Source organism: Scatophagus argus, chromosome 17 (genome assembly GCF_020382885.2).
Source record: "Scatophagus argus isolate fScaArg1 chromosome 17, fScaArg1.pri, whole genome shotgun sequence".
NCBI classification, from domain to species: Eukaryota; Metazoa; Chordata; class Actinopteri; family Scatophagidae; genus Scatophagus; species Scatophagus argus.
In genome coordinates, this window is record NC_058509.1 from 5,138,676 (window position 1) to 5,153,125 (window position 14,450).

Genomic DNA, 14,450 nt, shown 5'->3' on the forward strand with positions numbered 1-14,450 from the left:
AGCTTGAGATCATAGTCCGCCTTATACGCTCTCTCCTTTTCCTGTGCCTCAAGCTGCAGGCGAGCTAGACGAACCTTAAGCCGAACTTCTGAACTCGATCGGGATGAACCAGGAGAAAAAGGATCAAAACGAGGCAGAGTAGGAGGTGGACCTTCACTCTCAACTCTACCACCCAGGGGAGTAGCCTGAGTCATCCCTTCTCTTTTAGTATCAGAAGCACCCAACACAGCTAAAGCAACATCTTCCCCTGCTTCAGCCTGGACATGGTCAAAAGGAACTATAAGGACCTTTAACTCAACTAGTTTTTCCAGCACCTTGCTTTTAATGTCCCTCTTAAGGCCGTGCTTCTGTACGGCTATATTATAATGTGCTGCAATACAGAGCAAGTCATCCTTACGGCATAAATGAACTTTTTCCAAGCTTGGACTATGGATGAAGTCCTGCAGGTCAAAAGTCATGATCCTTTAACAAATTTACAGGGACTCCTTAAACTAGCGGTTGAAAAAAAAGAATATTCATATCCCGGACGAGCCCCCAATTGTGTTACGGCCCCATTGAGGTGGAATCTAGGGGAATGCTGGAAGCTGTAACACCTCAACCAAACAATTTGAAGGAGTCCTTGTGGTGGAGAAAAGTAAAACTGCTTTTATTTGCATTCAACCAAATACAACTGGAACAACAGAAATTAACTCTAAACAAATGTGGGGGAGACTTGGGAGTGAGTGGTTGTGCCAAAAGAATCGAAAACAGTACAAAAAACTAGGCCTAACTACACTTAACTGCTAAGAACAAAAGAACAAACAAAAGGCCTACCTGTCTCTGATCTAAAAAAAAGGACTTAAATAAATTAAATACAGCGGGTGGCACCAACCAATAACCCTAGTGTGCATTAACAAAAAACCACTATGTGCTGCACAAATGTATAGGGGTACCCCAAACTCACCTACTCTACCAAAAATCTCCCACCACATACTTTTACCTCTAGTTTCTTTTCTGCTTGACAAACACAGACCAATGTCCAGAGAGAGAGAGAGAGAGAGAGCGCAGACAGGTGTGCTGGCCTATATGACAAGGTCCCTGAATGATGATTGGCCAGATGTAAGTTCCAATGAACCAATCAGCAGGGCAGCCCGGCAGCACAGGTGGACCCACTCACAGCTGATACCTGTGGAACACAACAGGGAACAAGAGACACACACAAACCTGCCTGCATGTAACAACCAACCATTTGTATATTTTTAATAGCAGACTGCAGAGCCCATACTGCCAGGCCAGTAACCAAAAAGTAAAATAAGACAAATTCAAAAATACAGAGGACACGAGGACACTGACAGTGTCACCAGTGGAAGTTGCAGTCATTCACATTAATTGTTATTATGAGCAAGTAAGTGTTTTTGTGGCATAAATCTGATCTTTTGTTGCCTCCTTTGCATTCAAAAACATTCAGTCAATAAATTTCTCAGTTTAGGCTTTAACTAAGAGATAAATTCAATGCCAATGCTTTGGCTTCAAGCATAAGATGCTAACTTCACTCCCCGAATTCATCCTGTTCTGTTGGTTGTGTGTGTCACCTCTATTAACACAAGCACAAGGACACACTTTCGTTTATTTAATCATGTGGGATGAACAGACAGCTGTTTGTTATTCATTCTCATTAATCCCTTTTTGCTCAAAGACGGTGTGAAAAAGCAGCGTCGTGCCGCTCTGTCATGTAGCACTTTCTGCCAAACCCCAGCGGAATAAGAGGAGACTGCAGAGTTTGGAGGGGGATTATGTCGCGGACCCACACATAGCCTCAGGCCACAGTTTGGAAGGGGACACACAGTTTGGACGGCAGAGATTAGAGCACCAACGTATGGCGCATAAAGAGGCCATTTCCAGGCAAAGCCCACAGTGGGTCAAAAAGCGGGACGAGTATCTTCTTTGATAAACCAATTTGGTTAGTAACACGGAGACTTTATACTGAATGCATAAAAATTAAGATAAGAGGTGACGCTTCCACGAGAGGCCACACGACAAAAGATCAGTTTGTGAATAAAATGTGGCGTAGATTTGCATTCGTTGTGTTGTTTGATTAATTTTTTGGCAAAGTTGCAAAGATAAATTCATGAGCCGCATTATTAAACAGCTTCAGCTTCGTCTACAGATCACCGTGTGTTGATGTCTGCGCTTCAGAAACCTGAAATCCAATAACCTGTATGAAAGAAGCCTCTGGGGACCGAAGTGAGACGGAGTTAAAGAGTGTGTTAACCCTGCCTTATGAGTTCCTTGGCATTCATTTAGTCCCATAAAACTCCCTCGAAAAATGTGGGGTTTCTCGCTGCTTATCAGTTTAATCCACAATTTCACGGCGCCCGGGCGGGGACGACCCGGGCCGCTTGTCGCTTTTGTGGACAGGGTGTCACCGTTTAGCCCTATCTATCTGAGGGGGGGGGGTGCTGGGAGACCAGCAGCTCCATCTCTAGGTTGGGGAGGGGAGGGAGGAGAGAAAAGAAAAAGAGCAAGTTAAATGGAAGTGACAATCTGTAGACATTCCTGCCGGCAGCTGCGCAGCATTCTCCATAGTCCACCACCCTCTGCAATGGTCACCGGGCCCCCCGCGACCCCCCGTGCCTGGCACACGCACCTGCCGCTCCCAGCCGTGCTTTCACCGACAGGCAGATAATCTATGGGCGGGTCCCGGCCGGGGCTCCCCTCAATGTGCTCTTGAGAAAACCCCTTATGCGTGAAAAAGCCCCCTTTCTCTTTCTTTTGTCCGACACAGTTTTATGGGACAACATTGGGCATTATGAGGTTTGGGGGATTTTTCACGGGACTCTATTGAAGGGTATAATCCTTTCAGGCACGGGACGAATAAAAAAGTTTTAACCTGCTGTTTTCATATTTATTAGCTGGTTATAGCAGACGAGGCAGCTGAACCATCAGCACACACACACTCCTGCTCCTCCTCCTCCTTCTCTCTCTCTCTGTCTCACACACACACACACACACACACACACACACACACACTTCCAGGCCGCGTTCTGAGAGGGGCCCTCATAACGGACCTGATTGCTTTAAGTGAACAGAGTCAAGTGGGGGACAAACACTGGGGTCACAGAGTCGCTAAGTGAAGTGTGGTTTTCTGTTTCAGTCAACAGGTTGTAACAACACATTATTAGATTTTGTTTTGGTTAACGAAAGGTTCACGTTTTAAAGGTGAGATTTTGTCTTGTTTTTGTCTTCTCTGTCAGTCAAAGTTTTGGAAACGTTTAGCCTGTCCGTGGCTTACAAGTCAAGTCACATGAAACCCATTCAGAGCACAATGAGGGACGAGGACAACTCGATTCTCCAACTCTGTTGTTGATGAACGTGACTTATTTAATTTCAATAACAGTAGTGAAGAGCAGATTAATGGCTGAAAACAACAAGACGTTTATTTAAAAGGCTACACTTCCTCACCGTTTCTCTTCACAGTCACACTTTAAATGTCCATTTGAACTTAAATTAAGCAGGGAGGCCTCTGAGATCAAAAGCATTTTATTTTCTAGAGCCAAAATACCAACTTGATTATTTTGAAAAGGAATGAAAAAGCATATCTATCTATCTATCTATCTATGTGTGTGTGTGCATGTGTGTTGTCTTGTTTCTCCTCTGACGACAGGTCTTTCTATCCAGTTCATCATACACAGGCCTCGGGGCCGCGGCCTCCCCTCCACCTCCCCCACCCCCACCCCTCCCTACTCCTCTACCTCCCTCCCTCTATCCTCCCCACCGCCGCCACCCCCTTTCTGTCAAAGCTGATTGTTTCCACGCCAGCAGAGTGCTGCAGGCGAACACACTGTCACACTACATCAGGCAGAGGGAAGAAGGGGAGAGAGAGAGAGAGAGAGAGGGGGACTATGATAGGGCGAATATGTGTTTCTGTGTTCGAAAAAGCTGCACACAACAGCCAGAGCTCAGGCTGCACCAGGGATTCCCAAACTTTTTCATGTCAAGGGCGTCCAGATACAAGACCGCAGACCTCGGATTTTGTCCTGAGGAATCTGAATCTGAAAGGACTTTTAGCGAGGCAGGGTGACATAACAGTCCGAAGCTGCTGCAGACAGGCGGGAAGAGATAAAGCTTTACGTAAATGTACAACATGTAAAGAAGGATGGGTTTCACTGCAGCACAGAGGGTATTAAATTCAACTTTAGTGCTAAAAGGTCGTCTTGGCCCGGCTTAGCTCAGGCTTTGCCTTAAAACTGTCACAAATGTACTACTGGTTGTGCAAAACAATGCAAATATGACTTGTAACAGTCAATAACAAAATACTGACATGTAAGAGTAAAGGCTAGAATTTGTTTGGATAAAATAAAAGAAAAACAACTCATAAACTCTGGTGGTTTTCTACACTAGCAGAGGTTACATTTACTGCTTTGTTGGATCAGTTCTGACCCTGTGATTTTTTTTATTTGTGTGCAGCCAATTTGATCTCAAAGGCCCAGAGCTTTATTTTGAATACTAGTGGAGCAAAAGAGATTTTTTTCCAACCCAACTAGACAAACTTAAAAAATGGAAAGTGCATGTAAAGTGACTCATATGGACCAGCAACACAATATCAGGACGGTGTTATGGATATTTTGGAAAGCTTTTCAGTGGAGATCCATATTTTATTTTTAATATATGTAAACATAAGAGTAATGTAATGTAATTCAACATGAACGATCTTTGCTTTTATCTTGTAATTCTTTTTTCTTTGTTTCTTTCTTTGTTTTCAAGCAACTTAAGACTATAAAACAAGTCCTGCATAACCCGAGGAGACTCACTCAACACATGGACATGAAGTTTTTCCCTGCAGCCGATAATCAGCTGCTTCTCGTGGCCGATAACGACTGGATAGCAAACAAATCAGATTTAAAGTAAACATTGTGTTTATACAGTCAGTAAAAACAGCTTGGCTTCATATTATCAGCTCTCTTAACAGCTAAAATTTCTTTATTGACCAACAGCCATAACATAAAAATAATTTTTTCCAACATGAGGTCGATAATTTATCTGTTTAAATATTTTGCATCCACGCCACTGAGATGTCACAAATTTGTCATTTCCTCCTTTCATTTTTTTTCAAGCAAGATGAGGCTCAAAAATGTCTGAATTATCTGGGAAGACAACAGAGAGGGAGGTAGACCATAAAACTTTCAAGATGATGTAGGCTACAAATAAAATCTGTGGCGGTGACAATCACAGTAAGCAAGTTCTCACTAATTTCTTTTTCTTTCTTTCTGTCTTTCTTTACCCAGAAGCTGTGTGTATAATCTCAGGATGTGGTAGAAAGGAAGACAGCCACCCCTGTGTGTTTTATGAGTGTTTTCCAGCTGTTGCTTTGGTTTTTGACTCCTTGAAACAAAGGCACGTCTGCTGTTGCATATTAATTTTTTTTTTTATTTCTTCCATCTGAATATTTTTAACAAGATATTAAAGAAAAAGTAATACTGTTTTGTGTAATAGTTTTTCTTTATTAATAGTAGAAATAAGCATGAGCCCTTCGAGTTGTCTTTGTCCTGATCGCAGCCTGAATGTTTTATCACTCAACATGTAGTGGAAAAACAGTGTTCCCAGTGGGAACCTTCTCGTGGATCCCAGGTGGTCCCCCCCACCCCTCACCCCCTTTGAGTGCACCACTGCTGGGTGATCCACTTGTGTGCACACTGCTGCCCCCTGGTGTCAAAACGCAGAGACAACAGCGGGTGACGGTCTGCTCAGGGTGTCTGTGATGGGGTGTCTCCCCCTAGTGGCCACTGGTTTGCTGCAGTTAGACTCTGTTTTGTGTCTTCCGGGTCACAGAAGTGTGTGTGTGTGTGTGTGTGTGTGTCCATGAAGTGTGAAAAAACAGAAATCCTCACGGGTGGGTTTTTAGGCACGAAGATTTTGAAAAAGGTTGTTTTTTGTTGTTTTTGAAGTGTGAAGACAGTTGAGTCAGGTCACAGGTCAGGCAATCTGAGGTTGAAATACTCTGTTTGGGACTTGTCCAGTGTCTCTATACCCTCCTGTAACGACTGATTTGTAGCCTGATTTATATTTTTGAAGAACAAGTGAACTTCACTACCGCATGTTTGTTTTCTTATAATTGGTGTTAAAGAGGTAATAAACGTTTTTATTTTTGTAACATGTGCTGTTTTGCTACAAACTCCAGCTTACTTTTGAGTAATTTTCATTTCTGAAGAGATAGGAAGAATAAATGAGAAATTAATGCTTTTGTGCGTCTTGTGTTTCTCTGCTGTAATGGATGGAAATAAACAACAACAAGACTTTTACTGTGACTTCATTCTTGATTATCACTAATGGCATGCAGAAGCTGCAGGCCCACGCATTTTAGGAGATCAGGTGATTGTTTCTGTGAAAGAAATGTCATATTTTTTGCTTTAGGAATATGTAAAGAGGGCACCAAAAGTAGCTCAAATGTGATGTGGTTTATTTTGTGATACTTGAGATTAGAATCTCTGAACGCAATGTAGAAGTAGTTATGTTCTATCTGGGATATTAAAAAACACTGAAGTGGAGGTGGTGGTATGTGGGTGGGGGCTTTTAATCATTTGCAGACACTGAAACGCGGGATTTTTTGTTGTTCGAAGGCGAAGCAGGTGAAGGTTACCAAATTTTCCTCATGACACTCCATGTCACAATGGGGGTGCCACAAAGCCTCTCTGCTCTCCAGGAAACAAACAACAAAAAACAAAGCACCCACGTCTACTTCCACGCTTGCCGTTTTCCTTTCGACCCCATTTATCTTTTTGAGTCCTGACTGAGTTGGCAGTTTTGCAGAGAAAGTCAGAGCGTGTGTGCGCAATGCGCCCTGTGAGCGCGCCCGCAGCAGGAGACCCGGCGGTCACACCAAGACACCGAGGAACGCGCTCAGGGTGAGGAAAGCGGATCCTGCACAGATTTAAGTCGAATATTATTCAGCTGTCTTTCTCTTAAAATGTTTCACTGTTGGTTGATAAACAGTCTGTACTGCTGCATCCTGCTTCCCCGTGGATACGTTTCTTTTTACAGGGGGGTCTGCTCAGGGGACCATTTGGCCTCTGACCCGTTTGGAAAAGGGACATCAGGTTCAGAAATCATTCAGAAATCAGCATCTAGAATTTGGCTTTTGCCTGTTAGAAAGAGAAAACGTGTGGCCCTTGTTGACATGTTCGGCTGCGGATTTGATCACTTTTTATTTTTCTCTTGTTAATAACTCCACCAAACAAGATAGGTGGAGGACTAAACGCTTGTGAACCATAAACGTTAGTAGATGACTTATTATCCGGGAATAAAACAATTAATTCCACCTTGTAAACTCTTTATACATCGAGTTTTATTATTAGAGGTTGGCCTTTACAAATAAAAATAGAATAGTTATCACACTAAAAGTCCTGAGGCGGAACTGATCAGGTATCCCATCCTTTGTGTGAATCAAAGCGGCTTTTGGGCTCATTTCACGTCTCGGTGGTTTACAAAATCACCATCAAAGGCCTGCTTGTTCCTCCTCGGTGTCCTTTCTTTTTAAAAGATGGCTGCTTTTACGTTGTTTACACGTCCCTATTCCGATGTAAACGTGTTATCCTCGCGCTTTCATGCCTCTCCAACAACCACCTTCAGCAGGCGAACAAGGGCTCAATATGTAAAACACACTCAGACTTTCACTGCGATGCCTGCGTGTCCAGGAGAGGCGATAAGCTTGGAGAATAGACGGGAGTTAGTTAGGAGGCATAACCGGGGATTATCCCAAACTTGCCCCGGGGTTTGGCTCTCCTTCGCGCAACCGGACCGGCGTCTGTTCGCCGAGGCCGGATAGGACCTGCAGGGCCCCGGGGTGCAGACTGACAGGCTCCCCGGGGGGATCCCCCACGACTCGCTCTGGATGGAGATTATAGGGTGGCAACGCGGCTGGTATCTCTGGGAACATACGCACACACACACACACTCGCATGGAAAGAGGTGAGATGATCTGGGAGCGCCCGCGGCAGCAGTCCGGGCCCGTAAAGATTGACGCTTGAGCCTCACACGGCTATCACACCCCCTGCAGAACACACACACACACACACACACACACTCCCCGACCCCGTGTGATGAGCCGATACAGACCAACTTTGTTCGGCTGACAAAGAGGCGGTTGTTTGCTGAAAGGTCATTCGCCCTGCGGCTCCGGTGCACCAAGTACAGCAGGAGAAGATAACAAGCGCCCTTCTTTAGTCGCATCTGCTCTGCGGGAGCTTTGATAAAACTGCTCCTTGAAATCAACGTGCTGATGTGGATCGAAACGAAGACTGGTTTCTTAAAGTGGTTTTTATCAGCCAGCTCCTTGGACTTCCCCTCAGACTGATCTATTAATATTTTTATGGCAAAAAAACAAAACCCCTCAAATTTCATTTCAGGTCAAAAAATGCTCCAATATAAGATTTAAGGTTTGTTTAATATTTTAATGTATTTCTCTATACACAGCATAGTCACGGGGTATAAATGACCTCTAACACTGTAAAATCTGCATGATATTTTTCAGTATTAATTTGGTACAGCAGGAGTTTTGTACACACAAGACAAAGAAGGACAACACACACACACAGAATATTTTTGATAATTATCTCATAACAAAATGTTGATCATCTTGTTGCTCTACTTTATAAATTATACATTTTGGTACAGGATTTAAATACAGTCTTCAGTTATATTTAGTGATGCTCAGGGCGGGACGCCAGCAATAAAGAAAATCAACAAAAACATTATTGTGTCATTACAATCAGAAACATGAGTGTGAGGCTCAAACGTGTCAGACACAGTGATGGGAGATTGTCTTTATTCAGGGGAAATGTCTGCAGGAGAGAAACAAACAGGTCTAAAATGCAGTTCTAAACCACTTCCTGTTTCTCTCTCTCTCTCTCTCTTCATGACTGGCTGACAGCAGCAGCAGGAGCGGCGTTGGCCACAGCGGCGGCGGCGGCGCCCATGCGCAGAAGCTCTTTCCTTTGTGAGAGGATGATGTCAAAGCTGGACTGCAGGCGGTTCTGCTGCTCCTGAATGCGGCTCTGCAGGGTGCGGACCCAGCGGATCAGCGCCAAGCGGCGGTACATGGTCAGCTGCACCTGATGCTTCTCCATCTCCTGCTCCTTGAAGCGCTCGCGGTCCCGCAGTGTCCACACCGCATCCATCAGCTCTGGCAGCTCGCCATCGGAGTCTGAGGACTGATCATCGTTGTCGTCGTCTGGCTCTTCTCCTCCTTCCTCCTGAAGATTTTCCAGGTTGCTTCCTGTCATCGACCTGCGGCTGAAGCTTCTGTGCCTCACAGCTGGTTCTCTGTTGCTGTTTCGGTCACTTTCCTGGTTGCTGGACTTTGGTTCCCCGACTCCGATGCGATCCCAGCCTCCCAGGAGCATCCCTTCAATTCCACTGTCCATGTTGAGGGAGGACATGCTGCCCCCGGACCGGTAGCTGAACTCAGACTCAGAGTCGCTGTCCCCCCCCCATTCGTCTTCATCTTCCAGCCCGAACTCGTCGTCCTCTTCCTCCCTTCCTCTGAAACCCATGCTGCCTTTCCTCTTGTGCTGCTCCTTCTTCTCTCTGTGCTTCTGCTCGCTCTGGCTCATCATCATCCTCCTCACCTCCTCCTCCACCCTGCCTTCCTCCGCTCCGTCAGGGGGCACTCGACCGTAACCATCATCCCCGCTCTCGATTTCAGGCAGGGGCTCCAGGGGGCTCCAGCAGGGCAGGCGCGAGCGCGGCGACAGAAGCCCCGAGTTGTGGTGATACCCAGCGGACGGCGAGGAGTTTGGAGGGTCACGACCCAGCGGGCCCAAGTTGCGGGGACGCACCTGGTTTCGGTTCTCGTCTCCTCCTCCGTTGCCCGTGTATCCCTCGTCACCTTTGCCTGGCAGGAAGTTGAAGTTGCCGTCTTTGTCACACTTCCTGTTTCGCAGCGAGGACGAAGAGCCACTGTGAGAGCCTTCTTGCCCTCTGTAGGGCGAGTTCAGAGGTTGGTCCTGATGGTGGAGCATCACTGACCTCGACTGAGCCTCACTGAAACAACAAGGCACAGAACAAATGCACACCATGAGTTGTTCAGTGTGAACAAAAACAGCCCAAAGTTGAACAAACCGAAACGAGAATCAGTGACAGCTGACACGGCCTCGTTGCCTTCAGCAGTGAATCAGCTGATAGGGCTGAACCGAAATGTGTCCACAGTCAGGCGTCCCGGTGTCCTAATGTCTCAAACCAAATACCCTGCAACTGTTTCCCAGTTTGATTCTAGCCATGGCCCTTTTGTGCAGTGTTACCAGTCATGTCCTCTTCCCCACTGCTCTGTTTTCCTGTTGTTTGTCTCATGAGCTCGATTTCCAGACGAAACACGGCTTGTTAACCCAGTGCTGTTCGGCCGTAAACTTTCCAGTCTTATGTAAGAAAACTTCTTCCCGGAGGCTGAGGAGTTCTCAGAACAAGCCAAGCTTTCGACGCCCTCATCAGCTGACAATAAAGTGGCTTGACTTTGACAGCAGTTTTACGGTCTCTGGGAGTTGATTTTATGAACAAACGCGAGTCAAAACTGGCAGCAACAACACAGCAGATACACAAAGAAGCCTAAAAACCTCTGAAATGTGAAGAATCTGCAAACTGTGGCGCTAAAGGAGAAAAAAACAACCATATGATGAGGACGAGCCAAAGCAACAACTCCAACTCACCTCACATCAAACACACACACACACACACACACACACACACACGAACCTATGGGCCGCAACAAGCTCCTTGTTTAAAGCGTCTAGAACTACAGGCTGGTCTGCACACTCCACTTCTATTAGCATCAAATATTTACATGTCTCCTCAGAATGGAAATTTCTCTAATCCTGACTTCAGGCTGCTGTCAATCAATCCTCCTCTCCTGTGCACGCGCGTTCACGTGGTGCTGAAGGACAGGGACCGGCTCTGGATTGGTGGTGGTGGTGGTGGTGGTGTGTGTGTGTGGGGGGGTGTTTATGCTGGACCCCCCCCCCCCTTGTAAAATCGATCTGTTTATCACCCAGGAGCCGGATTTTTAACGTAAAAATAATCTATAGTGTCTCAGAATAACGTCTAGACTGTTTACGGACAGACTCCCACCAATATATCGCGATTTTACCCAAGCAAAAACATCAACACGCGATGGAAAAAAAACAAATAAAGAAAAATAATACCAAAATAGTCCCGCCGCTGGGTTTCTTAAGCGTACGTAAAGATGCTGGTCATTGAGCTGACGGCGGCAGAAAGCACAAAAAAGGCGACCAATGGCGCTCAGCGGCTGCATGTTCGCGGCTTGAGGGGATGAGACGACGTCAAAGGAAAACAAAACAAAACGCAGAAAACGCGACAGCTTTCACATCTTAATCCGTCCGCAGCCAACCGCGATGATTAAGAAAAGAGCCGACATCTCGTCGTATCGTGATAAAATCGGAGACGATAGCAGAAATCAGGGGAATATGTGATGCACGTCGGGCCGTTACGTAACGCTCACCCCATATCAGTGCTGTCTCCTCTCTATCCCCTCGCAGTGAAAAACGAGCTCACAGCCTTCCTTTCATCTCCTATTTGTCGCTTCGCTAAATCAAATGACTGACACGGGTCCGCGTGAGGACATTTGCATGAGCTTCGGGTTTGTTCTCACCTTTCTGCTGGTTGACTGCTCGGTGGAGAAGCTGGACACTGCGCCCTCCCAGTTCTCACCCCTCCTCCGACCGTCCTGTGTGATGTTTATCTCCCCCCTCCTCCTCCCATCCTCTCGCTGCCACGGTGTTTCTGTGCGGCGCGGGGAGGTGGGGGGGTGGAGAAGAAGGGCCTGCTGGCTGACTAACAGGACTTCCTGAACTGGGCTGGGACTGGAGGAAACGGGAAGCCGTGGAGAATGAGTCGAAACACGATGTGTGGACAGACAGGGCCGTAACTGTAGGCTCGTGTGGGTCTGAATGTGAAGCAACAGGTCCACCCGATGACGCGGTTACACTCACACCAGGTGCATTCAGCCTCGTGGACAGAAATCACAGTCCACACCTGCGGTGCTTACAGGCCACGTGTGTCACGACAAAGCGGGCAAAATGTGCTTTGAAAGGTCATTATTTTTAACTCACACCTCATAAGCAGTACACAAACATTTAAGAACATGTTTAAGTGTTTATTAACGTGCTTATGGCTGCCCGCAGGAGGAGCTGAAGTTCTGCAGTAACACATCTGCTTATAACTACATTATATTGTGTTTATTAAAGGTTTACATACTGCTTATGAAGACTGAATAGTACAGGTTACATCCTGTTTTAATGACAAAATTTCAACCATACTTTGCTTGGTTTTGCCTACGATGACGCTTGCATTTTACGCGAGCTTCTGTGGAGGATTTTAGCGCTATGTTATGCAGATTTCTGTCTTATGATTTATGTATTTTTATCGTGTTTTATTTATCTTATGTCTATCTTTATTTTATCTTTTTAAGTATGTGCTCTGTGTGAAGTTAAAGGTACCTTCCACATTAAAAATAATCTTAATATTTACTGGGCTTAATAGGATTGTATTTGCATGGGGAAAAAAAACATGTATGTATTTCTTTAAAAGCAGATTTTTGAGTGTTTTAGTCATTTCCTGCTCAGCTGAAGACGTCTGAGTTTGACCGGAAGAAACTTTTGTTGACACCCATGCCTGTCGCCGGCCTGTAACAGGGTTTTCCAACATCATGAAAATGTTGTAATAAACTTGTGACTTGAAGGAGACAAAACTCACTTTTACTCTTTGGGGGGGAAAACCCCATCATCTGCTGATTTTAGTTGCTGTTGATGTGTTTCTCCCTCCGCCTTCTTCTTCTTGTTATTGAATACAAACAAGCAAGGTCAAGCCCATCCATCATCCCTCTGGTGGTCGTCGCACGGCATTCTGGGAAATGGAGGAAGTCACACAGCGAGTTTGAAGCAACACTCTGAAGATATCCACACCGAGCTCAAGTGTCTGAGGAAAGTCTTTGTGTTATGTCATCGCAACATGACCAGATATCCACAATCGCAGGTGCGCTTAAGGCGTCGAAGCTGTTACCCACAATGCAACACTGACAGGCAACGTCATGTCTGGTAGCCATGATGAGGGGAGGACTGCAGGATTTGTTGCACTGTGATATTTCTGGTTTCTGGATGACTGGTGACTGGCTGGTTTTGTGACTGTCAGTCTCAGATCTAAGGGCAGCTGAACGTGTGTGTCTGTGCATGCAAGTGTGTGTGTGTGTGTGTGTGTGTGTGTGTGTGTGTGTGTGTGTGTGTGTGTGTGTCAGGCGATAGAGAGGCTACATCAGACAGACTTAACAAGTGCTCCCTGCTTCTCTCCTCCACCCTGCTCTCATCCCCCTGACATGTCGTCGCTGGCGGCAGAAAAAACCTTGCGTCCTCCTCCTTCTTCTCTCTCCCCACACGCACACACACACACACACACACACACACACACACACACACACACATATATCTATCGCTACCCCCCCCCCCCCCCCCCACTTCTCCTTCAACAACATCCCCATTCAAGTGCATCAGCTCCAGGCGTCCTTCCTCCCTCCCCTCCCCTCCCCTCCCCATCGTTCACTAGTAGCCTAAGCACATAAAAAATACATCAAACACAGCCGTCCGCCCAAGGCCTCGTCACACGCAAAATCATCTCCCCCTCCATCTCTCGCTCTCTCTCTTTCTCTCTCTCTCTCTCTCTATGAAAAAGAAAGACCCAAGTTACAAAAGACAACTACAAAGGACACTGATAGAAGGAGAGATAGAACTGAACTCGGAGGACTGAGGGTCGTCTGTGAGGCCTTCTGGGGGAAGACAGATGACTGTAATGTTAACACTCGTCACCCTCTCCCACACACACACACACACACACAATGAGTTAAAAATCAAAAAAACAAAAAGAACAGGAGCATGACTTACCTTGTGCATAATAAGACCTTGTTTGAATTGCACACAGCCTGCAGCTCCGTGACCCACTTCCCTCAGCGCGGCTCCACATCTGCTCCAGCACCAGCCTCGGCTGTGACAGTGGCCGAGGGCGGGCAGCAGCACCCAGGGGCCACACTGTCAGATCCTCGGCGCTGAGATGCACAGAGACTGTTAAAAAAAAAAAAAGAAGAAGAAGAAGAAGCCTGCTGGACCTCCAGCTCACAGCCAGCGCTCTTAAAAAAAATAATAAATCAGCCAAATCAGCCAAGACGTGCTAAATTGAACCACTAATTCAGGACGGGGTTGCTTTTTGCACACTAATTACACACTTTTATTTTAGGAATAAATGTGAGCAGACACACACACACACACACGCCATGACCCAAACACATAAACACTCCCTTTGGGTGCTACAGCTCATGTTTCTCTTCAATTATTCCACCCTCTGCCCTCTTTCCTCCTCATAATCTGAATAAAGACAGATCCGTGTCCTCTAGATATTTAGAAGCTGGGCCTCCATGCCAA

The 14,450-nt window shown here is 46.1% G+C and overlaps 1 protein-coding gene across 4 annotated transcripts; it reads right to left on the minus strand.

Moving 5' to 3' along the window:
- Positions 1-8,405: 8,405 nt before the first annotated feature.
- On the minus strand, positions 8,406-14,061 carry LOC124075013. Of its 4 annotated transcripts, XM_046418409.1 has the most exons (4): positions 13,917-14,059; positions 12,739-12,888; positions 11,636-11,846; positions 8,406-10,017 (listed from the first exon to the last, which is right to left on the minus strand). In XM_046418409.1, exon 4 carries the CDS (start codon positions 9,993-9,995, stop codon positions 8,889-8,891), a length of 1,107 nt encoding a protein of 368 aa, XP_046274365.1. In that variant the 5' UTR covers positions 9,996-10,017; positions 11,636-11,846; positions 12,739-12,888; positions 13,917-14,059; the 3' UTR covers positions 8,406-8,888. The 4 variants fall into 4 exon arrangements, with proteins under 4 accessions (XP_046274365.1, XP_046274368.1, XP_046274367.1 ...); XM_046418412.1 differs by lacking the exon at positions 11,636-11,846 and having other exon boundaries at positions 13,917-14,061; XM_046418411.1 differs by lacking the exons at positions 12,739-12,888; positions 13,917-14,059 and having other exon boundaries at positions 11,636-11,931.
- Between the last annotated feature and the right edge of the window lie 389 nt (positions 14,062-14,450).